This window comes from Eublepharis macularius, chromosome 3 (genome assembly GCF_028583425.1).
Source record: "Eublepharis macularius isolate TG4126 chromosome 3, MPM_Emac_v1.0, whole genome shotgun sequence".
NCBI classification, from domain to species: domain Eukaryota; kingdom Metazoa; phylum Chordata; class Lepidosauria; order Squamata; family Eublepharidae; genus Eublepharis; species Eublepharis macularius.
Window position 1 is genome coordinate 127,065,905 of NC_072792.1, and position 24,684 is coordinate 127,090,588.

The 24,684-nt window shown below is 40.5% G+C and overlaps 1 protein-coding gene across 1 annotated transcript; it reads left to right on the top strand.

The window, feature by feature from the left end:
- Positions 1-1,024: 1,024 nt before the first annotated feature.
- GJA5 (gap junction protein alpha 5) lies at positions 1,025-20,726 on the top strand. The gene is made up of 2 exons (XM_054974992.1): positions 1,025-1,266; positions 17,356-20,726. Exon 2 carries the CDS (start codon positions 17,381-17,383, stop codon positions 18,482-18,484), a length of 1,104 nt encoding a protein of 367 aa, XP_054830967.1. The 5' UTR covers positions 1,025-1,266; positions 17,356-17,380; the 3' UTR covers positions 18,485-20,726.
- Positions 20,727-24,684: the final 3,958 nt, after the last annotated feature.

Below are 24,684 nucleotides of genomic sequence, written 5' to 3' on the forward strand. Positions count from 1 at the left end.
GACTTATACACATACATTTCTTTGGTTACATTATTGTGTCTGGTCAAAAACCTTTTGCAGACTTTTGAAATAGTAATTTTTAAAATAACTTCACAGCCTATATAACATAGGCAATAGTGGGATGAGGGTACATGACATAAGCAAAGATGCCACAATGAAGGTGCCTTTCAACACAAAGCTGGTGACACAGAGACATCAGCATATTTAACAATTAAAGGATTTTGGTTATACACAAGAAGGTTATATTATGTTTTAATGTGAGGCATAGATCGAAAAATAAGGATCAGTGAGCTTAAAATAAAAGTTGTGGACCTTCATTATAGAGATAAAAATGACAACCAAGGAAACAATCCATTAGGCTTGTTCAGGTTGCCCTCAGAGGCCCCAACAAAACAAATGGGAGCAGAGCAAAAGCACTCTGGTATAGTTTCCAAAGTGGTCTTCCAGGTGATTATTCCTCCAGGAGTCACAGCAGAAGCTTGCTATTTCTTCTTCAGCACAAAATGGGGCTTTGCAAATATAATATAAATTTAACATGGACTAGCTCATCTGAGGAAGCATGGGGGGGGCAGCAATGGTGAAGGTAGCTAAGTATTTCATTTTGAGAACAGCCTATCAAAACTATAAGCTACAGCAGGTGCAGCTAAGGATCTTGCCATAACATCTCGCTTGCACTTTTAAGCTGCTGCTTCTTTCAGATACCAGTTTATTATCTTTTTTTAAAAAAGTCTAAACAGAATTGAATGCAGGAGCCTTGTGAATTAGGCTTTAAATAAATAGCCCGTCCATCAATTTGGTCCAATTGACAACTGCATTCCAGTCCCCAGGGGAGGAAACTAATAAACCTTTAGTTACTTTGCTATTGTTTTCCTAAAACAATTTGACTTCCTTTGAGATAGCCTCAAATTCCTTCATTAAAAATAGAGTTGCTGGGAGCTAAAGGAAGTGCTCAGCTTGAGCCAAGGCACTGCTTATAATAAAGCCTCCTTGAGACCACATTTATATCCCAATCCACAACGATGACTCTCTAAGTGAATCAGAGTCCGACAGCTGCTGGGTCATGTCGTACAGCACTCAGAAACTGGAAGACCCTGCTTCCTTCGGTTTTTCTGGGAACCTTCAGACAGACAGCTGATACCAGACAAGAAGAGTGGTTCCTGCGACCGTGTGAGTTATTTACCTCAGCCAAAGTGTCACTTACTAGACAAAGATCCAGGCTGGATACTGAGAGGTATGTTTCCAGCAGCCTTCAAATATAGCTAAAAGGTAAGTTATTAGTAACTAACTGTTTTCATCAATCTCATTTCATATAACTCCTTCTCAGTTCCATCCTAAACAGAGTTACATCCTTCAAAGTCTAGCTAAGTCAATGGGTTTAGAAAGAGGTACCTTGTTTAGGATGGTGCTGTTCATGCTTTCTAAACCTTGTGAAAGAAGTAAAAAAGGAGAATGCATATGGGGCAAGAGGGAGGGTTGTGTTATGCTAAATGCTTCTATTTCATCAGATTTAAGCAAATTCCATTGACTGAAGACATGAAGATCTTGTAGCTCTCTAGCCACTGTACTGTGTTGTCTATGCAAATTAGATGACCCCCCCCCCCCAAATTGTACTTTTTTCTTTGTGAGAATGCTTCCCTTTTTCAAAACAACAAAAGACTTAACAGGCACTATACTAATGTAAATCTACATACAATTGCTACCTAAATGTTTGCAAAGGATGCTAACATAAAAGTGTCATGTAGGTGAAAAAGAACATCTATTAGTCATTCTTTGCAATAGATGTTATAATGTTCTCAGCTATGTCTTTGTATTGAGAAAGTAGTTTCCTCATGGCTTGTAATCCTCACCATTTACTATGTAATATTCTCATTTCTAAGCCATAATGCAAAACAAGGTTGTGTCTTTTCTGCCTATTATACCTAAAACTTCCTTCCTGTATCATGAGGAAGAAGTGACCATTGTAATGTTATTACTAAAAATGATAATGAAGATGATTCTGAAGTTCTGAGATTTAACATCCAGAAGTAAACTATACAAAACATTTAAAATCTCAAAGAAGTTTCAGTTTTTTAAAGTATTCATTCTCCATCTTCCACAAAGTTCAAGATAAACTAATGATCTCTGATTGTGATGGGATGAAACATATTAAACTATAGGCTGGGCTAAACCCTATTTGGGCAAGTCCAGCAGAAACAATTCCATCACCCTTATGAAAATATGGTTGCAAATTCAGTCTGTAATTGTGCCATGTTATGGTGGACTTATTATATAACTACTTTTCTTCCAACATGCTAGGGGATTTTTTTTCTTTTCAGTAAATACTAATTCCATGTGGAGCAAGGTTAGGAAGGAAGTAATATATTCTGCTAGCCTCCTAGATCAAAGTATTAGAATATATAATCACTAGGAAGCCGAAAGGCTTTTGAGTTGTATTTTATGAGTTGTATAAAAACCCACCAATTTGTGGTAGAACAAAAATATTATGTGGACCTAACTTATAATTCAGTCTGTACAACCATTTTTTACCATGATAAGATGATTCACACAGGCATCCCTGACCTCTAGATTTAATTATTCTAAATCTAAATATGGTTAATTTATTTTAACCATATTTAGATTTAAAATAATTAAATATGGTTAATTTATTTTAACCATATTGCATCGAAGAACTTTTCACAATAACAAATTTCACATGAATCTCCATTGCAAGAGGTTAAAAGGTTACACAAGGAAAGATAATGACTGAACGAAGTAGTCACAAATTACTCAAATTCAGAAGATGATTTAGCAATGTGTAATTGAAGAAAGGGATAATTAATGCTCACTCCTGGTTCCTGTTTAATGCAAATATTTAGCTATGTGATGTGTAAAAGAGCACTAAAGAGTGCCTCTGAGCACATACAAAGCTCCTCACCCTGCTAGCAAATATTCACAATATATCTCTATCTAGAAGGTAAGCAAAGGCTGCATGACAGTCTGTGCAGTCCTAAGAACAATTCCCTGGGAGTAGGTCCTACTGAATAAATCCACACCTCTCAAAGTAAATGAACCCAGAGCATATCGCACCAAATATTGTGATTTAGTTAACAAAGCAGTAAAATTGTGAGTTGTCAATATTAAGATCTCTACTCCAGCTAAGAAAGTCAATATGGTTTTCTGAAATTTAAACATTAAAAGGATTCCTCTGTTTAGTGCAAGAATATGGAAGAAACTGACAGAACAAACAATGGCCGAATCCACACGTCTCAAGTTTTCCACTTTTTTCCCGCCCATTATTCGCTTCTCAGAGGGCTGTTCACATACTCTTACCTCAATCCAGCCATTCTCTCGTGTCTTTCGCATTGCACCTCAGACAAATTTGTCATGTGTTCAAACGCTTCTCTTGCGTGGTTCTCACCGTGGATGTGGACAAATAGAAGCGTTTCACAAGGAGACTGCCTCCTTCAAACCACCCCACTTCCGTGTTTCTGGAACACCATCCCTCTTTGCCGTGCAATTATCAAGCTTTTCCACTCTCTCCGCAGCATGCCTGCCTACCCGCCCTTTCCCTTTTTTTAAAAAAAAGGGGACTTTCCCAGCATTGTTGCACAATCCCGGCCATAAATCTTAATTGATGTGCTCCAAAATCCCCGTGGAGACATCAAGGGGTAGCGTCATTTCCATTTCCGTGTCATTTTTAGGATGCCGAACAGTTGGAAATATTGGTGGCTGTTAAAATTAATTTTTTTAACTGTTGAAATTACCATTATAGCGGAAATCTGTCATTCTAACATTACATTCAAGTGTCAAATAATTAGTCTGCCCGTTTGGAGAGTTTGGATCACCCCCACCTTAAATAACAGTTCAAATTAGCCCACCAGAATAATGGTCCAATGGATTTCAAAGAAGAAGGCATAGAATAACATTAACTGATCACAGGCATCATAGGGGTGTGGCCTCGCCATAGCAATTTAGCAAAAAAATGCTATAGCGGAAATCTGATGAAAAAATGGGGGGGGGGAAATGAACGTGATGTCGTCATCGGCGACATCGGATCTAAACCCGCCCCATATTGCGCGATTCTACCAGGGATGTGGATGAAGTATAGCGCGAGGCAGCGGCAGTAAGAGAAGGGATGTGAACACAGACTGGAACATTGCGGGATAGAATCCAGCATGATTAATGCACATGAAAAGCGGAAAGTAGGAAAGTGTGGATTCGGACAACTTCTTGTGTAGTTTAACCACCCAAGGTATTAAAAGGCAGCTCTGACTCTCGAAAGCTTATACCCTGAAAATCTTGTTGTTCTCTAAGGTGCCACTGGACTGAAATTCTGCTGTTCTACTAAAGACAAACAAGGCTACCCACCTAAAACAATCACCTCATTTAACAAAGCCGCAGTCAAATCCAAAGCCTGAAGTATCATGCACTTTAACCTTCAGAGTTAAAATGAATTTGCTTCCAAAAAAAAGGTCTCAAAATTCTCCTCTGTTAATTTTGATGACAAATATTTTCTGAATGTGTGCCTCTTTCCCACAGTCTCCAAATAGTTAAGAGACAGGTTGAAAGCCAATGTGATATAGTGGTTAGAGTATCAAATTAGGATCTGAGAGACCTATGAAGGCTCACTGAGTGACCTTAGGTTACTCTCTCTCAGCATAACTATCTCACAAGGTTGCGTGAGGTTGGGATAACACTGTTGTAAGCTGCTTTGAGTCTCCAGTTGGAAGAAAAGTGGAGTATACCTGGAAATACCTGAATAAAATAAATATCTAAATAAATAAATAATAGTCAATGAACAGTGTTATAATTTGATGTCCACAGATTCTGCAACTCCACTCTGCTCTGTCAACTCTACTCTGCTGGTGGTGTTTGGGATCCAACCCAATATTTAATTGTACTTATGCAATGAGGTGATACAACATAGTGGCTAAGAGAACCTGAGCCTCTAGGAGATTGCCATTTCAAATCTAATCTCAGCCTCAAGCTCAGTGAATGGCCTTAGGCAAGACTTTCTGCTCTAGCCTGTAATGAATTTCCTGTTCTACTTTATAAAGTTGGTATAAAGATTAGTGTAACAATGTCACACTCCAGAGGAGTTAGCCCTGTTAGTCTGTAATAGCAAAATCAAAAAGAGTCCAGTAGCACCTTTAAGACTAACCAATTTTATTATAGCATAAGCTTTCGAGAATCAAGTTCTCTTCATCAGATGCACTGAAAGTGATTGTATTATAGAAATGCTAAATGTGAATGAAATCAAATATTAATCAAATGAAAGCAACTTAATTGTGAATTGTGAGATCAGGTTTTCATTCTGAAATTGAAATGTTAAATTTTGATATCATATTTTAAATTCTGAAAATTCTCCAGTATTTCAGATTTCTGGCCCCCTTCTCTCCCCCCCCCCCGGATCAGCTCTGGTGTTGTTTTATCTCAGAAAAGAGGTAAAATTAATGTGCCGGCCTGTAAAACTGAAGAGCTGCTCATTTATATAAGCATTATCTCTCTAACAGATAATGGGCTTCAAAGGAAACATTTTCTTATATTGTGCCAATGAACAATGCTGTATTATTGCTCTGTAGAGCAATTGTTTCAAATCATAATCCCAACAGCTCTTTGCTCCTCCTGGGTCTTTTAACTGGCAACATATCTTTACATTGCTTTTTTTTATGCTGTCATCTGAATCAAGTTTTATTCCGTCTGTGAACTACTTTGCATTCATTCTATCAAATAATGGATTAATTAATCAGTTCAAAACATTAGAGAACTGACAAGATGGTTATAATTTGAAGATGTTTATCAAAAATTATGGGTTGAAGTCTAAGAATGGCAAGTGGGAGCTGTGATCTCAGAGCAGATTTTCCTTCTCCCTCCTGATTTCTGCATGAAACCCCCCTGGAAGTGCTTTCATCTTTGAATTCAAAAGATTAACTCTGAACTACTTCAGAAAATTAGAAAATAACTTATTGAGCAAGTCTATTGTTATATAACTATATAGTATACATCGTACATGGTTGATAACAATACTAAGCCCCTCAGGATACCCATCTGGAAGACATGGATAGAAAGCCAGCTAAAGTTCACCTTTGACTAATTTAACTAATTTAACTAATATTTAATTAGTTAAATATTCTGCTGAATCATTTAATGCTTTCAGTTCTGATGTTATTGGCTTGGATCCAAACTTTGTTCTCTGCCAAGGGAAGGGCATCTCCACCAGCAGAGGAAGGCAGTGGTTTTTTAAGATTCCGCCCTCCCACTTCTAGGTTCCATTCTCACAGCACTGTTCCTTTGATTCCCTGATCCATGGGATCCCTGTTGGGGAGAGGACAGTGGCCCACAGAAAGAGAGAAGAGATGGGAAATTTCCATTCTTCTTGCTGAGCTCAGCTCACACTACTTTGGATTGAAGTCATTGTCCACACATGGCAATGCTTCCCATTCCCCCCTTTTCTACTTAATTAGACCAGATGTTGTGGGTGGACTGTCCCAGAGTTAGGGTTGCCAGGTCCAGGCTTGGAAATTCCTGGAGATTTTGGGAGTGGAGCCTGAAGAGGGTGGGGTTTGGGGAGGGGAGGAGCCTCAGTGGGGTATAATTCCATAGAGTTCACTCTTCAAAGCAGCCATTTTCTCCAGGGTAACTGATCTCTGTTCCCTGGAGATCAGTTGTAATTCCGGGGGATCTCCAGCTATCACCCGGAGGCTGGCAAGCCTACTCAGAGGAAGTGCCAGTGGGAGAATGAATCACTTCAAGAAAGCTGGTATAGTGGTGTTGTGGCAGACCCGTAGCCTTTCACACACCCTGTCACCCATCCTAAACCTCCCCTTACACGTTTGGGGCTTCCTAGGCAGATAAGGGCTGGCCATGACATGCCACCTGTCTAGCCTCCAATTTAGCAGGCAGAGAGTCCTGACCCAAATCCTCTCAGGGTCACCTCTCTCCTGTTCTCAGAGGCTCCACCGGACAGGAAGCCTGTTCCCTCTACCTACTTCCCCTACCCAGCTACTGTCAAGGGCTATTGGGGAAAGGAAACTTAAAGTTTCATTTCCTTATATACACTGCCACCATATGCTTAAACTTGACCCATTTAATGTGACCAGAGCATCTGAGGTCTCTATGTGTGAAATTTTCCCTCAGCCAATGACTTCAAGCCATCCAGGGTTAAACAAAACAACTTAAACTTTATTTACAAGATGGAACATAGGAGTGAATGGCTTTAAACTCATAAATAAATTCTGGTTAAATGGGGAAGGGCACAACTTATCAGAACAGATTTACATCCAGCTATCTTTCTCTGCTGCCCTCTCTCAGTAGTTCCTTCCCCTCTCAGCCTCTCACTCTCTCCAATGGACTCCAACTGTTCCAGGCTCAGCATTCCATTCCCTCTCATTGGTTGGTTTCTCAGGAGAGGCAGAGCTGGGGCCAGTCCTGTCTGCCACAGGCGTGTTTAAGAGTATGAACTGGAAGTCCCTGAATCAACGTACATCTTTGTCATGAACTCACTATAGTTATGTTAGGCTGCCCATTCAATCTCACCTTTCCCATAAAATCCCAATAATGCTTGCCTAACTTACAGAGCTGTTTATAGCTCTGAGATAATGTTGGAGGAAGCACTTTGAGCTTTAAGGGTAAGTGCTATGTAAGTAGTATTATTGTAGCACCACTTGTTCAAATACTCATGCAGAGGTTTGCAGAATCTTGCACCCTAGACCTGTGTGGTCTCCTTGTTGTTTTGTTTTGTTTTAAATCTGCACAGGGGAGCATGTATAGCTATTAGGGTTATAGGTATGTTATTATTTGTTGGCAGGAGGAGATTTCAATAAAGTGGGAGGAACTCAAATGCCTGTGAGGAGAAGGAATCTGCACTCCCCTTTGATTTTCTGTAGCAAGGTTCTTGCTGCTTTTATGAAGCCTTGATATTGGTGCTGGCCGCATTCTAAATTCTCAATAGGCTGTTTGTGTTGTGAACAGTGTCCAGAACTGTTTAATTCTATTTTTACTCCCTGTGTGAATTTTTGGTTATATACATGTTTTCCCCCCCTCTAAGAAAAGTACTCTCAACAAATAAGAGGCTCTTTGAACTCTCCAAACTTGTTTAATTGGTGGAGCTTTTCAGAAGTAGCATGGAACAACTCCCGCCCCCCCCCCCCGTAACCAAGCATCCCTATTTTCCCTCTGGTCACACAAGGAGCATCACTGTGTCTCTGTTTAAAGAGAGGCTTGATAATGTCTTGTTATCTTGAAAGGATTAAAAGTGCAATGCTTCTATCTTGACAACTGAAAAGAGATTAAAAACAACAATCATCATAGTAGGTGCCTGAATGGACTAACTAGAAAGGTGGACCATGAAGGAGGGGGTAAATCTATAAAGACTTTTTAAGGAGGGGACAGTGACTAGGAAAGGTAGATCCTAGGAGATCATGTGGGAGGGAGGGAGAGAAACAATAACTGATGGAAAAAAGTAGCAGGAAAAGAGAAAGAAGATGATTGAAAGTACAAAATGCTAAGAAAGCATTAAGACTCTATTGAATAACAGAAGGAAGAGTCATTTCAAGAAGCAGGAAGAGACGGGTGAGTAAAATGATCATTTAAAAATTGTAATTGCAAATGTAAAATGTGATTGGAGACAGAGTACAAATGTAACCACTAAAGCAGCAGTCCTCTATCCTAAACCCTTGAATGCAGTGCAGTGTTTTCCTTGGGAGGGCTGAGGTCTAAGAGACCAACAGGTTGGAACTGGCTTTATTTAACTTAAAGCATACATGGGCCGATTCCACACGGCTTACCTGAAGCTGAGACGTTGAGGAACATTGTGGAACATGCCAGAGAAAATGCGATCTTCTGTATTTTTTCCGGCATGTTCCGCAACATCCTGGCTTCAGGTAAGCTGTGTGGAATTAAACACCATCTCTAATCTGGAAGGGTAATGAGAGCATCTGCCAGAAATTTCAGTTTTGTGAAGCCAAAAGTATCTTGTGACAGAAAGAAACTCTCCCAAAGCAATTTTGGGAGCAAATTAAGGAAAATATCAGATACAGAGTTATACCTTTCTAAGTCTACTGAAGTCAACAGAAGGATGCGACATTGCTTCAAGGCACTATCAGAACAGAGGAGTTAGCCGTGTTAGTCTGTAGTAGCAAAATCAAAAAGAGTCCAGTAGCACCTTTAAGACTAACCAACTTTATTGTAGCATAAGCTTTTGAGAATCACAGTTCTCTTCATCAGATGCATCTGACGAAGAGAACTATGATTCTCGAAAGCTTATGCTACAATAAAGTTGGTTAGTCTTAAAGGTGCTACTGGACTCTTTTTGATTTTACTATTAGAACAGTGCATCTTCATTTTTTCTCAGTAGCCTCTTTAGACTTTAATATGTCATTCTTTGGCAGATGATGTCCTTGTAATATGAGCTGTGAGTTCACACTGCACCATATTCTTATGAACTTTATCCATATCGTTTTTAATAATCTTATAAACAATAATCCAGAATTTGGGATCTTTTATTCTGTCTTTGCTTTCTTGTTCGATCAGACCAGCCACTGAAATCTGGTAAACATGGCCACCTATAATCACTGGATTACACTTGGTTATTAATAACGGACACTAGTTGCTCAGGATTTTTTGTTGTAGTTTGAAGGTTTTACTTTTTTGTTTTGTAAATGCATGCTTATGGGGAGGTTGTTTCCAAGGGATGATACCTACCCAGCTTGAGTCCACTTTGGGGAGAAATGCTAGTTTAAAATATCTTAAATAAAAATGCTATTTTGAATCTCTTCATGCAGGTTACCCATCAAACAAGTGTTTGTTTTGGCATTCTGTTTAACAAGATATTAGCCCACCCACTACTTAATTAATCTGTAGGCATTTAGATATAGGCCTTCATAGTCATTAATATGTGAGTGCAGAAGGTCTGATACTGTATACAGATACTATGTAAATATTATGTGATTTGGGAAAATCAAGACATCTTCATAGCACGTTGGGTGTGGGAGATACAGACACTTGTTTTCATGCTGAGCCCTCCCCATCCACTTTTGGGCTCTCAGTACTGCCTTTAAGTATATATTATTGTTATGGTTCTAATATATAGCACCTGTGGCTTCAATAATGATGAGTTAGACACTCGTTTCCCATGCCACACAGTTTCAGAACTGCTATAGCTAAAGGGCTGTAGGTTTGACAGCTCCAGCTTGGAAAATTCCTGGAGATTTGAGTGCAAAGCCTGGGGAGGGTGGAGTTTGGGGGAAGAGGGGGAGCTCAGCAGGGAAATAATGCAATAGAGTCCACCCTCCAAAACTGCCATTTCTTCAAGGGGAACTAATCTTTGTTGTCTGGAGATCAGCTGTAATTCTGGGGGATCTCCAGACCTAGGAATGCCAGGATGCTACCTGGCTCTTCCCAGGAGTTTTAGGGGAGAGGTAAGAGGCAGACATGATGTTGTACAATATGTCAACATCACATCTCGGTGAAAGTTTGGACATGATATCAGCTGATCACTGACATCATTCCCACCCCTCTGTTTCACCCAGACACAAGGGCATGTGGGACAGCTGGACCACCAGGAGATTATCTGCCTGAAGTAGGCAAATCCAGATCTCACCTGGAGGTTGGTAGCCCTAGGACTTAGCCACTTTACTAGAGAAATATTCATAAAATCCTTTAAGCAAACAAACATACGCAAGACCTTTTCTTTTTCTCTCCTAAGTGTCTTTCAACTCAAGAATATTGTATTTCATTTTAGGGGTGGAATTGATTAGACATTATTGCTTGCAATTTGGTCTAATCAATTTTATCACTCCATCAGCATGTGTGGGACTAGAACTTTTCGGAATCTGAAAAACAGATGAACCAGCTTCTTCCTTCCCTCCCTACATTTTATCTATTTGTTAATTTTAAAAGTTAACAATGCTGGTTCAGGGATTCTTCTCATTCCTAAACATTTTAGGTCTACAGCAATTATTGTCTTTAAGACTCTTCTGATGGGCAGCATAAAGCAACTATAAAAATGCCACTCCTATTTGAGATTTCAATAAAAAAGGACACGTGCAACTGTATTTGCTTGATTCAAAACACCTCCGTTTTGACAAGATATTATTTCCACCACCGCCTTTCTCATCTGCCATAAATTAGGCAGAAGAGTTCAGAATGATGTGATTCTAAATCCTGGTCACTTAGTTACTACAAGCATCGCTTTAGTTTTACCACTTAGCATTTTATTTTATCCCTGAACTTTGCCCTTTGGAATGTCAGTACTTCGCTGGAAAGAATTTGAGACATACCAGAATGTAAAACAGTTTCTCCTCCAGTTCCTGTTTTGGCTTGCCCTGGAGGTGGATTTCACACCATTCTACTCCTCTCTCTATCTGCTCTGCCTCATGGCATTGGAAAAAGGAATGGGTGATTTTGCAGAGATAGTTTCAGGGATTTTGCTGTGTATGTTTTGGGGTGTCATAGCTCTGAGGCTGAAGAAGAGGCCAAAAAATGGGACAGAGGGTTAGAGCCAACTATTTTGGTTCTTTCTTTCCTTTTTTTAAATTAGAAAGTCTCACAATATGAAGTGTGGTGCAAATCTGTTGAAGAACTAAATACTGGTCCAAAATATAGAGAATATTCTCTTTCTGAAAAACTCAGCAGATTCAGATTTTCTCCTTTATTGTTGCAAGTAGACAGATGAACATGTCATCTGCAACATGGTTAGGATGTGGTGTAGTGAATGGAGTGGGAAACAGTAGGTTTGAATCCCCATTCTGCCATGGAAGCTTTATGGGTGACCTTAGGCCAGTTACCTACTCTTAGCCTAACCTACCCTACAGGGTTGTTGTGAGGATAAACAGTGCAATCCTAAGCAGATATACTCCAGTCTAAGCCCATTAAAATCAATGGGTTTAGACTGGAGTAACTTTGTTTAGGATTACAGTTCAAACGGAGGAAAGGACAACAATATAAGTCACTTTGGGCCCACCTTTGAGAGAAATGAAGTATGAATGAAGTAAATAAGAAACACCTACCTATCTGTAATAAATAAGTAGTATCGTTTTAGCCATAGCAGATATCATGAGAACAATGCACGCTCAATCAAACAAGAAGCCTAAATTCAGGCCCACAGCCATAGAATATCTTATAAATCCTGGAGGGCATCCAGAACATATTCATCCACTAACATTTTTTTTTAGTATCAGCCAGTTATTTCAAAAATAGCAACTTTTTCAGCAAAATGTGGATCAATATTAGCGCATTAATTTTGCCAATTAGACTAGTGCTCTTGCCCTTGCAACAACTCTAAAGTCTGCCACATATTTTATATTCTGACAGAAAAATAAACAGTAATTTCAATCTCGAGTATCACCTGTAACACAAATACCACAGCTGCTGGTCACTAAAGTTTGTTTTTTAAAATGACAGCAGTTTTCTGAGAGGGAATTCTAGATATTAAATCATTTTCCAGTCCATGCAAACAGTTGTGGGTTGGATAGAGATCACTATCTAACAGTTACCAATATTAATGCATATTTATTATTTAAAAAGATATGCATCTTTTTAATGCATATTTATTGATAGGCTACCAGAGGAGAAATGCTGTGTATTTTTCTTTTCAATCTATATAACTATATGATGAGTCATACCATTGAAGCAGAGCATTTTTCCAGGGGAAATGTTTGGGAACAGGAATGGGTGGGGAGAGAAGTTAAATTTTAGAATGGACACAGTAGGTAGGGAAGAGGTTAAAGAGACTAGACAGAAGGAGCTGGATCCATCCCAAGGGCACATATGTACTAATTTATATATACTGCAGAGAAATCCTTATGTGCCTTACCTGAGAACACTATATTATACTCCTCTGTTTCATTGTGCGTACTACCTGTTATTACCATCTCAGTCTCTCAAAATTTTACTGCTTTTTTTAAAGTCTTCCTTTTCATTAGGTGCATACTAAACAGAGCTTTGGAAAATGAAATTAATATTTCTCCTGCCCCCTCACACACACTACAATAAAACAATGCCAATATTTCCCAATCTCTCTAGGTTGCTCCATATTATTTGGCTGTCCTCACTCATGTATCCAGCACCTCCTAATTTAGTACCAACTGTAAGATTTACATGGTTAGTTACGTGCCAGCTAACTCAGCTTTGAAGTCACTGATAAAGATGCTAAGTAAAACTAGGCCTAACACCAAGCTGTGCAGCAAGCCTCCCATACACTCACACCCAAGGTCATTATCTGCCACTTAACATTATCCTCCAGTTACAGTCCTTCAGCTGGTGTTCAGTCCACATAGATGGATTCATAAGCATGGATGTGAACTTCCAAGTTACAGGTTGTACATCAAGGCTGAATACTTTTCTATATTTTATAATATATTTCTATTTTCTACAAAAGGCTGAAATGCTCAGCTTTTTGTGCAGTTTATTGACATGCAAGAAGTATCCATTCATTATATTTAAGCATCTCACTGACTTCAATGCAGGGTATGGTTGCTTTAAGAAAATAATTGAATTTTTGCACCACATGCTGGCTGTGTTGACCAGATTGTACATATACTGCAGTGCACTCAGATGTTACAGCATCAGGGAACACTTTTATGTGGGCTCATCCTAGCTCATGTGGGCTATGACTGGACCAGTCATTTCCAGCATCACTGCACAAGTGCAATGCTATAGGGTTCATCCAAACTTCGTACAGTTGGCCCAAATGCCATTGGTGTAGTGATGTCACTTGAGGGTATTCACTGGAAGTGACGTTGTGCTAATGGTGTGGTGTCATTCACTCTATCCCCTCCCCCCCATCCACCTTGTTACTAGACGAGTTGGGATATCTATCTATCTATCCCATTTTATCCTGCCCATACCCCAAGAAGGTCAGGGCACTGTCCCATTTTATCCTGACAACAATCCTGCAAAGTAACTTATGCTGAAAGAGAGGAGGATTGGTCTAAGGTTATCCAGTGTACTTCAAGGCAGTGTGGGAATTTGAATCCAAGTTTACAAAATCCTAGTCCAAAATTATAACCTCTGTACTATACTGCCTCTGGGACAACAATTTCTTGGTAAGGACCTGTACAGTTGACCAAATCTACGTGTTGCTAGGTCTTTAAATGTAGCAGTCTGTGGGATAAAACCATACCTGGTCAGCTCCCTAGGGTTGCCAGGTCCCTATACCCTACTGACAGCCGCAGAGGAAAGCTGGCACTTACCTTGAACCTTCCACATGTGTGTCTTCACACGCACTCCTGCAGTCATGTGATGGCATCACTTCTCAAAGTGACATTGTCACGCCAGCTGCAGGAGCACTTCTGTGCTCTGCGCTGTGTTTGGGGCCAAAATCAACCCCAAACGAAGCATGGGATCACTCCTGCAGCTGATGCAATGACAACACTTCTGGAAGTGATGTCATCATGTCCGCTGGGAGCATGCTCACTGTGCATGTTTCTGGAGTGGCTTCTGGTGGCAGGCAATTTCCAGGCAGCCCAAAACTTCTTGCCAGTCGCCAGTGACTGGCTGGCAAGGAGACAACCCACAAAGAGATTACCTACCACTGACAGACACCTGGGATCCCTAGCTTCCAAACCAGTGGAAACCAAGGATGAGTAGCATCAGGTTTCAGGCAGAAGGTCTGTTAAAAATAAATATTATGTACTTTCAACAAACATCCTTATTGTTTAAAAACAAGACTAGTAGTGAGAAATACTGAGCCTCAACCATTATTCCAAACAATCATATATCTAATTCTAAACTGGGCCATACAGTGCAGATTAACAAATCCACAAAATGTTGCTAGACCCAACTTGGGGGGGGGGCGTGGAATATCTCTACAAACATCAAGGAAATCTTAGGTTTTTAAAAAAATCCAATTAAAAATTGTGGGATTAAAACTCCTCAAAATAGAAAGAACTATAAGAATGCCTACTGAGCTCTCAGCGGTCGTTCTGGAGGTTGCTATGCAACTACAGCAGTATGGCTAAGCCTTCTAATCCTTGGTTTCAGCAAAGCAAAGCCATGGTTGACAGCCAAAACTGCCCTGTCATGACACCTGATAGATGGAGATTCACTGGGGACAAGCCTAGCAGAGACTACCACAAACTCACTACCCATATCACTCAGCCTGCCCAGTGGCCACTACACAGCTGGAGAGAAGTTGCCAGGGGGAGGGAAGGCAAGAAACTTAAAAACAGGAGGGCAGATAAAGGTAGGTGCACTAATAGGTAGAAAAGAAAGAAGGAAAGCAGGAAAGGGGGAGATTCTATGGGGGCTTTCAAGGAAGGGAAAGAGAAAATAGTAGAGGAGAGGATGCAGGGGAAAATAAGATGCCCCCTGCAAGTCCTTGCAGGTCCCATTCCTGTAAACATTATAAGTATCTGAGCTTCTTCCATCAAAAATGCATTTTTCACCTTCCTCACAAATTAGGAAGCATTAACCCCACTTCATTGATGGGGTATTGAGGGAAGGTTCATTATCTGCTTTCCCCAAAGCTAGGTGACTTTTGCTGTCATTTCATAGTGGAGACTGGAGACCCATGTTGAAAGAGGCCTGTAGATACTGGGATCACAAGTCAAGCATAAGTTTTCTGGAATGAGATTGGCTAGTGGTTTTTGTATCACTTGGATGCTTCCAGTGACTGCCATTTCAAGTCAGGAAATGTCATGGGGGAAGACTCATGGGGGTTCTAATTCAAATCAGGGCCCCTTATATTGACTATTTAAAAAAGAAAAAAATACTTCAAATTCCCAGCACCTTGTCTGGTTTGATTTTCAGTTCCATACGGATCTGAGTTATGAGGTGTGTGTTTGCGTGTGTTATTAAAGAAACATATTAACATAGTTTACAGCACACAGATCAGTACATTCTGTAGAGCTAAGGACTTTTTATCACTTTTCTTGTGGGAAAATGTTAGCTGTAGCGTTCTGCTATTTATATCACTGCTACTCCAATTTTAGCTACTACTCCATTTTTAAACAAGCGGAGAAGCCTTAGTTTTCTCAACACAGGGAACAGAATTGAAGCCTGTACAGAAAAGAGTTATCTGAAGAGCAGAAGCTTACATGGGTGGAATGGACTCTGCCCACCTTGTCAAGTGAGTTCTTTAGATGCATTCACAGTTCTTTGCTTGTCAAAATCTCTGCTTTGTCTGGCACATAAAGTAATCCCTTCTCAGTCAGAGCATGTGACAGCATAAGTAAAAAGAGGCTATGGCCATGAAAACTAGGAATGCAAAGCTTTCGTCTTATAAAAGATGGAACAAAGGTGTTTTATAGTTCGAGGTCTAACCAAAGACCACTATTGGGATTTGGAATGCAATATCTACATTGACTCCCTCTTTCAGTTGCATCACTTACAGCTGCATTCCACCATCATGTTGTCTTCTGGGAAAGGAAGATGGATTCCTTAAACACCAGCACAGTGAATGAAGCCAATGAGGAATTGTGCTAGGCTAAATGAGAAAATACAGGGACTTCAGTGAGACTGGCCATTCATTCACTCATGCTTATCAGAGACCCAGATGCAGCTGGGTCTCAGAAGAGCTACTGTAGGGCAGTAGTTATCATGTGTATCCAGGGCTCATTTCAAGGGGGAACGCACAGGAATGCAGTTCCAGCAGTTCCCCAAAGAGGTCACGTCAGGTGGCCCTGCCCACCTGACTCTCGGCTATTTTGGGCTCGTTTCAGCCTGGATTGGGGCCAAAACGGCCCAGATCGGGCCTCTGACGGGTGGTGGATCACTCTTCCATTAAGCAGCAGCCCGATCCTGACCATTTTGGGCCCCTTTTTGGCCATTTTCAGCCCCTTTTGGCCCCAATTTCGGCCCTGAATGGCCAGGATTGGGCCCAAAACAGCCAGGATAGGTAATGTCAGGGGGTGCGGCATATGCAAATCAGTTATGCTAATGAACCACTTCCAGCGATGGCAAGGGGTGTGGCATATGCTAATGACTTCCTCCCGCTCTTTTTCTACGAAATGACCCCTGCGTGTATCTACAGAGGTACATTCAGCTTTACAACTTAATTCTGTGTTGATTTGCTCAGAAGTAAATCCTATCAAATTCATTGGAACTTGAAATGGACTTGGGATCACAGCTTTAACTGGTAGATTAGATAACTAAAGTGTTAACAGATTAATATGTGGAGGACAATTTTAATAGGGAAGGCTGAAAGTGAAATTTACACTTTTTGCCTTTCTGAAGACATTTTGACTGTGGCATCCCATCTCCATATTGTAATGAGATGAGGCATTTTACTTAAGAGGAAATGGCATTTATTGCTTCCTTGATAGGTTTTATAATAGCCTTAGAGACATTTAAATACCACCCCATTTGTAGATAAAATATTAACCAGCTGCATTGACCTCTCTTCTTCACCCACTCTCTCTTGCTGTCTTTTTTCAGAGGCCATTCCGCCTAGTAAGCAAAAATGGGTGACTGGAGCTTCCTAGGAGAATTCCTTGAAGAAGTCCACAAGCACTCCACAGTGGTGGGGAAAGTCTGGCTGACGGTGCTCTTTATCTTTCGGATGCTTGTTCTGGGCACAGCAGCGGAGTCCTCATGGGGAGATGAACAGTCTGACTTCATGTGCGATACCCGGCAGCCTGGCTGTGAGAATGTTTGCTATGACAAAGCTTTCCCCATCTCCCACATCAGATACTGGGTCCTTCAGATTATCTTTGTCTCCACTCCCTCCTTGTTGTACATGGGCCACGCAATGCACACAGTGCGCATGGAAGAAAAAAGGAAAATGAAGGAAGTCAAAGAAGGAGCAAAGCCAAACAGTGACTCTTTCCGCCAGCATGAGTATCCAGCAGTAGAAAAGTCTGAGCTGTCTTGTTGGGAGGAAGGAAGCGGGAGAATCATTCTTCGGGGCACTTTGTTGAACACCTATGTCTGCAGTATTTTAATCCGTACCACCATGGAGATAGCTTTCATTGTAGGACAATACATGCTGTATGGAATCTTCCTTGAGACACTATACATCTGTCACCGGCAGCCCTGCCCCCATCCAGTTAACTGCTACGTCTCTCGTCCAACAGAGAAGAATATCTTTATTATCTTCATGCTTGCCGTAGCTGCACTGTCCCTCTTCTTAAGCTTGGCTGAACTTTATCACTTGGGATGGAAAAAAGCCAAAGAGAAGATCTCTGGTTCTTGCAAAAGCAATCTTAGCCCAGTCAGTGGTAAACTGGAACTGGGATCGCAAGAGAAGATCACACAAAGTTGTACTCCTCCTCCAGATTTTAATCAGTGTCTTGCTAATCCTAGTGGGAAATATATCAGCCCCTTCAGTAATAAAATGGCCTCTCAACAGAACACAGCCAACTTTGCAACAGAGAGGGTTCACAACCAAGAGGATGAAGTTGGAGAGAGTCAATTTATCCAGGTTAACTATACACAAAATCCTGAACCCAACAATAGCTCTGCCCCTTGCTTGCTCCCTAATGGCTACTTCCATGACAACCGCAGGCCCAGCAAGTCCAGCCGTTCCAGTAGTAGTAAGGTGAGATCTGATGACCTATCAGTGTGAACTACCTTCAGCAGGAACAAGAGGAACAAGTACACCAGACACCTGCAGTTTTGCTTTTGAAGTACTGCAAGTCTGAGCTTGAGTTCAATCCAGTCCAACTCAGTAAATGGTTAGATATATTCCAAAAAGCTAATTTCAAAGTTGATTTCATGCATTGAATAAATCATTTTTAGAAAGGTGACTTTTCCAAGAAATAATTAGAAGAAATATAGCATTCTCATCAAGAGCTTGAGGCGGTATCTACTCAAAGCATATTTAGCCTTACAAATGTAAACCAGTATAACCATTATGACTTCCTTAAAAACCCTGGGAACTGTAGTTGAGAACAGCAGGGAAATCATTGTTGGAGGTCACAAGTCCTTCCACAGAACTACAGTTCCAAGAATTTCTTAATAAAGAACCATGATTCATAACATGTTTGAATGTAATTTAAAGGTGTGAAGTGGACATATCCTCAGATTGTAACCATTTACAAAATTAACAGGGAGGTGCGATTGGCACATATTATGATGACACTCTCAATTTCTGTCTTCTTGGATAAAGATGAGTAATTGACCTTAAGGACATCTACTTTAAAGATGAAGTTGATTCTTAACACCAATAGGTTATGTCTGGGAATAATTTTAAGAGATTTGTAAGCACGCAAAGTGAGTTTTTCTCCTCTTGGCAAAGTGAAATATCAGGTTATCTGATATAAATACCTTTACTTTTCCTCTTTTCTCTGCTGGGCTCCACAAACTATACCAGCTTGACATACTTATGCAAAGTAAATGTGCAATGAATTTTACTTGAATTTTTTATATTCATATGTCTGTATGTAATCACTTTAGACTTTGACTAATCAATAAGAACTGTTTGCCAGCCTCACAGGACAAGACAAACATTGGCTCAGTATGGCAGCAACTAATTTCAACAGAACTCTGCATTTGATGAAAGCAATATTTCCCATGGAAACTAATACAATCTCAGGAAAAATATGGAAAAACCCTAAGGGGTGGAAAATGGATTTGTTTTTGTGATTTTATCTAATAGTCTTTATTCCATTCTTCATTCTAAAATTTAAAGAACCTGGCAGGGATACATCCAGGTTCAAGCAATAATGAAAGTAAGATACAATTTCAGGTTCGGAGGACATTTCCAACCTCAGCTCCAGGAAGTTCTAAACCATTTATGTGAGGCAGATTCAAAGCAGGAATCAACATCCAGGGAAACAATCAGTACAGCAGAGCAGCAGTGCTGACAAGTCCCCTACTCTAGTAATGAGAACAGCAGTATCAGAAAAAGTTGGGATGGTTAAGGAAGCAGTCAGGAGAGTCTTTAGGCAACTGAAAGCAGTGTTATCCAAGGAGAGCTTGGTCTCACCTAGACAATTTATATAGAGTTTCCAGTACAGGCTGAAGTTTGTCAGAGCTTCAAGAAACTGATTTGCCATATGGCTTGAATGATAAGCTTCTATGACTTCTGGAATGGAAACTTCTGCTTCTGACCTTGAGGTACCTGAATCCATGTCCCTTGGGTGCCGGTGCCTAGGAAAAGGTACCAATTTGATCAACGGAGAAGCCAAAGCTTTTGGGTATCCACAGAAGACTTAAAGCATAATTCAGCCTTGCTATTTTACCTCAACTTGCTCCTTTAAAATTATTGTGATAGAGGCCATGTTTGACTGATATTTATCACTAAAGAACAAGCAAAGCACCCTTCAGCTTGTTCAATCAAAGTGGATAATGAGCAGCTGTCCAGTGCCATTTAAAAGGACTTGTAAACTGTTCAGATGCACACAGGCATGGGTTGTGGATCAGTCTGCTTATTACAGAACTGAATTTACATTGTCATCTTGTTTTCAAAAGGTCTAGTAACCAGATAGTAGGGTGTCCTATCTAACTTTAATGTGTTTTATATGATGTTACACATGGTGCTCAAATTACGAGGGAGGAAGTAAACAGTGCCCTCACTCCTTGAAAGGGCTTTCTTGCAAGTGGACACCCCTCCCCTTTTCTCGGCTCAGGAAAGTAAGAGCAATGACAGCCCCAATGTACTTGAGGAAAAGGCATGTGATAAGAAACAGAGAAAAACTGTTTAGAGAGTCCTATCATCAAAGTCCTCAATTTCCCCACAAACCAAAGCACTATTTTGTGATGTTCAGTTTGAGGGAAGATGGGAATTTGCATGTTCTCTGCTTAAGAAGTTGCAGATAATCTACTGTGCTTTGTTTTGTCCTAATAAAGTTTGGAGTAGAATCCTTCACCTTTGCATTTCTTCTCTCTCACAGTCAGTATGGGAAACTTAAACTTGACCTTCAAAAACCATAACAAGTATAACAGCCTCAGATTTGGTAAATTCCATGCTACATTGGAGCAAAAAAGAAAAAGAAAATAGCAGAGTCCTGTGACTTTTAGAAAGCTAATACATTTGTTAGCCCTGACCTGGATAGCCCAAGAGAGCCTGATCTTATAAGATCTCAGAAACTAAGCAGGGTCAACCTTGGTTAGTAACTGGATGGGAGACCTCCAGTGAAGACCAGGGTTGCAGAGGCAGGCAATGACAAACTACCTCTGTTAGTCTCTTGCTATGAAATCTCTGCCAGGGGTCACCATAAGTCAACTACAACTTGAGGGCAGGATTTCATTCACTCAATATATTTGTTATCATATGTTTGAATGTATAATCAGTATCTAAACTGCAGGCTGATATATATCTTTAGATGTTTTCCTTGATATATTGAAAAATATGTATATTCCTCACCAGTTCTACTTGGACATTAAAGACACAATTTTTTCTAGCGTATGTTTATGAGTGACTCACAAAAACTTATGCTGGAACAAATTTGGTCAGTTTCTAAGGTGCTGCTAGATTCTAGTTTTAGTTTGCTACAACAGCCTAATTCCTTTGAAATTGTTTGGACATTGTAACACATAAGTAGATACTCAGGAAAGGACACACTTGGACAGTGGAAATCCTGCAGTACGACTCGATGGCCCACATTGGTCCAGTAAGCTGGAGTGGTCTCTCCAAAGATCAGGTTCTCTGCAGCTTCAGTAAGCACCATGAGACCAAAATATGACTGAAGAAGCACTAATCTCAGAAATCTGGGAGTGGCTGTTTGAAATGATCTCACTAAAATGAAATATAAATGTCTGAAAACACAGGTATTCTTTGGTGAGCATTTAGTTATCTGCTATTTTTTCTCTCCTGAAGAGAAAAAATGTGCAAAATTACTCTCTCGTACAGCTACATCCCACCATTCCATTCAGACCCTTTCTGGTCATATTTCTTAAATTAACATTTCTTTGAAAGATTTATTTATTTTATGCATAGCCCACCTTTCTCACTGAAACTGCAGGCAGATGTGAGATTTTCCTCTGTCAGTAAAGGACATGTTTTGATTGTTTATGAAACAGATTTTCTCACAACAGCTAGATTATAGCTGTACCTGCCAGCACTAACAACTCCATTATGTACAGCTGTCATGCTGTCATAGATGCTGGATCAGGGCTACTGCTCAGCTACTGTCAATGCATCTGAAAAGTAGTGGCTTTCTTAATCTTCTCTGATTTTAAGCAAAAACTAAGTAAAGGCCTATCAAATTTTGCTGTGGAGCAGCTCCTCTCCCTCCTCCATTATTGATTTCTTTGCACACAGCACAGGCTAAGAGCTGTCTTCTGTAGGTAACAGGGAAAGGTTTCTGAGTGGAGGACAGGGGAAGGAAAACAATAGAGTAAGATGGCTCTGTCTTCCCTAGACTCAGGCTGCTTCTAGTCCAGCATGAACGGGGGAGAGAAGGTGAATCAGCTCTGAGCACTTCAGGTTCACCTGCCCTTTTTATTTCCCCCAGGTTCACATCTTGTCCAGAGTGGATGGGGAAGGCAAAACTGTTCTGTCCACATATAGAAAACACTCCCCCACATACACACATGCACACACAACCTGTTTGTCACACAGAATCGCAGGCATGACGTGGCCGCCTTCTGCTGCTTCTGTGACTTTTCCAGGGTTCTTTGTAACAGAGAATGCTGCTAGGGCTAAACTATGCAGCACTGATTCTAAAGCTGTTTGATGATCAGCTGTTGAGATTTGCATGCCATAGCTGAGTCTAAGCAACACCAATAAGGAATTCTGAAACTAGCCATGGTCTTCCAGCAAAAACAGTCCAGTTCTATAAAAAGAAAACCTATTTTTAAATGGTCATTAAACAAAAAAAATACAATGTATTTAGGTATCCCAGTAGTTCTCTTCTAATGCAGAGTTCTTGTCCATAATGGTTACCTAAGAGCCTGTGCTGACTGAGTGGAGATACCAGAAACTCAACCCTGGATCCTTTATACAAAAAGCATGTTCTCTACCATTGGGTTCCTCTCCATATATTTGAACCCAGGTTCTCTGACAGACCTCAGGCAGCTTGTGGATCCAAGACAAGACAGAAGAGGGAGTTGGAATGCTCATTTGGCCTTCTCATTTCCAAGAATGAGATCTTGCTAAGCTCCAAGATCTGACATGATCAGGCTAACAATCAAAACTCTAACTTGGTAGCTAGAATGAAATTGATGGGACAGAACATAGAAGAGTAGGCTCAATGGGGTTTTTTTCCCCATTAAAAAAAGCTGGAAAGGAAAAGACTTCTTTGTTATGCAGGGGCTGAAAGTCAAAAGTTGCTTCTCCTTGCTAGCTCCCTGGTGAAGAAAGAGACTCTGATCTCATTGAGGCAGGAACCATTCATTTCACTTCTATTAAGAAGCTTTTGCCACCTTCCTCTTAAGGGCAGCACCTGAAAAATGGCTGCAGCAGAGGAGTCACCCACAGCAGCCTTTACCTCCTGAGAATGTGCTTTTTAAGGATCACTGAAAACTTCAAAAATGTAGTCTCAGACCAGCCAACTGATAACCATCAATGGGTGGGAAACTTCTTTTAAAAAAATGAGTAGGTATTTGTGAGCTACAAATAGAATGAGACATTATAAACCTTTCAAAAAGGAGATTTATAATGGAAACTTTGACAAACTTAACTATTCTAGCTGTCCTGCCAGGCATCATCATAATCCGCAGCATCTTTCACATCAGTTGGAGCCATTTGGCTATATGTGTGCATACACTAACACTAAAAATACATTTTAAAATGGGAAAATAGATACTGTATAGGAAGAAGCAGGTGCTGCTTGGAAGCGAAATGCTAAACGCTCTGTATATTGGGATTTGCCCTCACAGACAGAAATAATTGCCTCCCCTTGTTTTGTGCTAGATTATGTTAACCAGCAAATTGAAATCATCTCTCCACAGAGCTCTCCCACTACAGTGCCTGGGAACTCCTGAGCTTTGCACCTCAACCCACTGTCATCCCCCCTCCCCACCACCACCATGCACACAAATATTCACACTATTCCATCCATAACCCTCCTTGGGATTATTGAGTTTCTGAAAATAACATGCATCCAACAGCTGGGCAGCCAGTAATGTCTTGAATGCACATACTATGATTCCTAAGACACAGCTAAAGCTCTCTCCTATTGGTTGCCTGATCCCCACCCACATCAAATATTGGGGTGGCAATTAAAATAGAAAGCAATCCAGAGGGGAGCTGATGAATATGGAATACACAAGAGCCTGAAGACCTTCTTATACCAGCTGCTTGTTAGAATGGGAAGGAAACTATGGCCTTTCAAACCACAGCTTAGAGATTTTACTACCCTATACATTAATAGCTGGAGTTTTGACAGAAAATAAGTCCTTAAGATGGAGTGTACTGTTGTATGCCCCCCCCCCGCCCGCTCAACAAGTGAGATGTTCCAAGGCTAGTGCCAGGGTTTAGTTTCTTTTAGATGAGACAGAACTATGCACTTAGATCCAGAGGAGTCAGCCGTGTTAGTCTGTAGTAGCAAAATAGAAGAGTCCAGTAGCACCTTTAAGACTAACCAACTTCACTGTAGCATAAGCTTTTGAGAATCACAGTTCAACTGTGATTCTCGAAAGCTTAAGCTACAGTAAAGTTGGTTAGTCTTAAAGGTGCTACTGGACTCTTTTCTATTTAACTATGCACTTAGGCTCTCTTAGCAATATTTGCTTTATTTACAACTATGCAAGCAGAGCATATTGAAGGCTCCTAAACACAGGCAGCAGATAGCAAGAGATCAATCTGTAAAGTCCTCAAACCGCAGCCACGGTTTCAATTAACTTCAGATAAAAATTCAGGCCTATATCCTATCAATCCAC

Excerpts from the sequence above, each read along its gene's own strand:
- GJA5 (XM_054974992.1), top strand. The coding sequence starts at position 17,381 with ATGGGTGACTGGAGCTTCCTAGGAGAATTCCTTGAAGAAGTCCACAAG.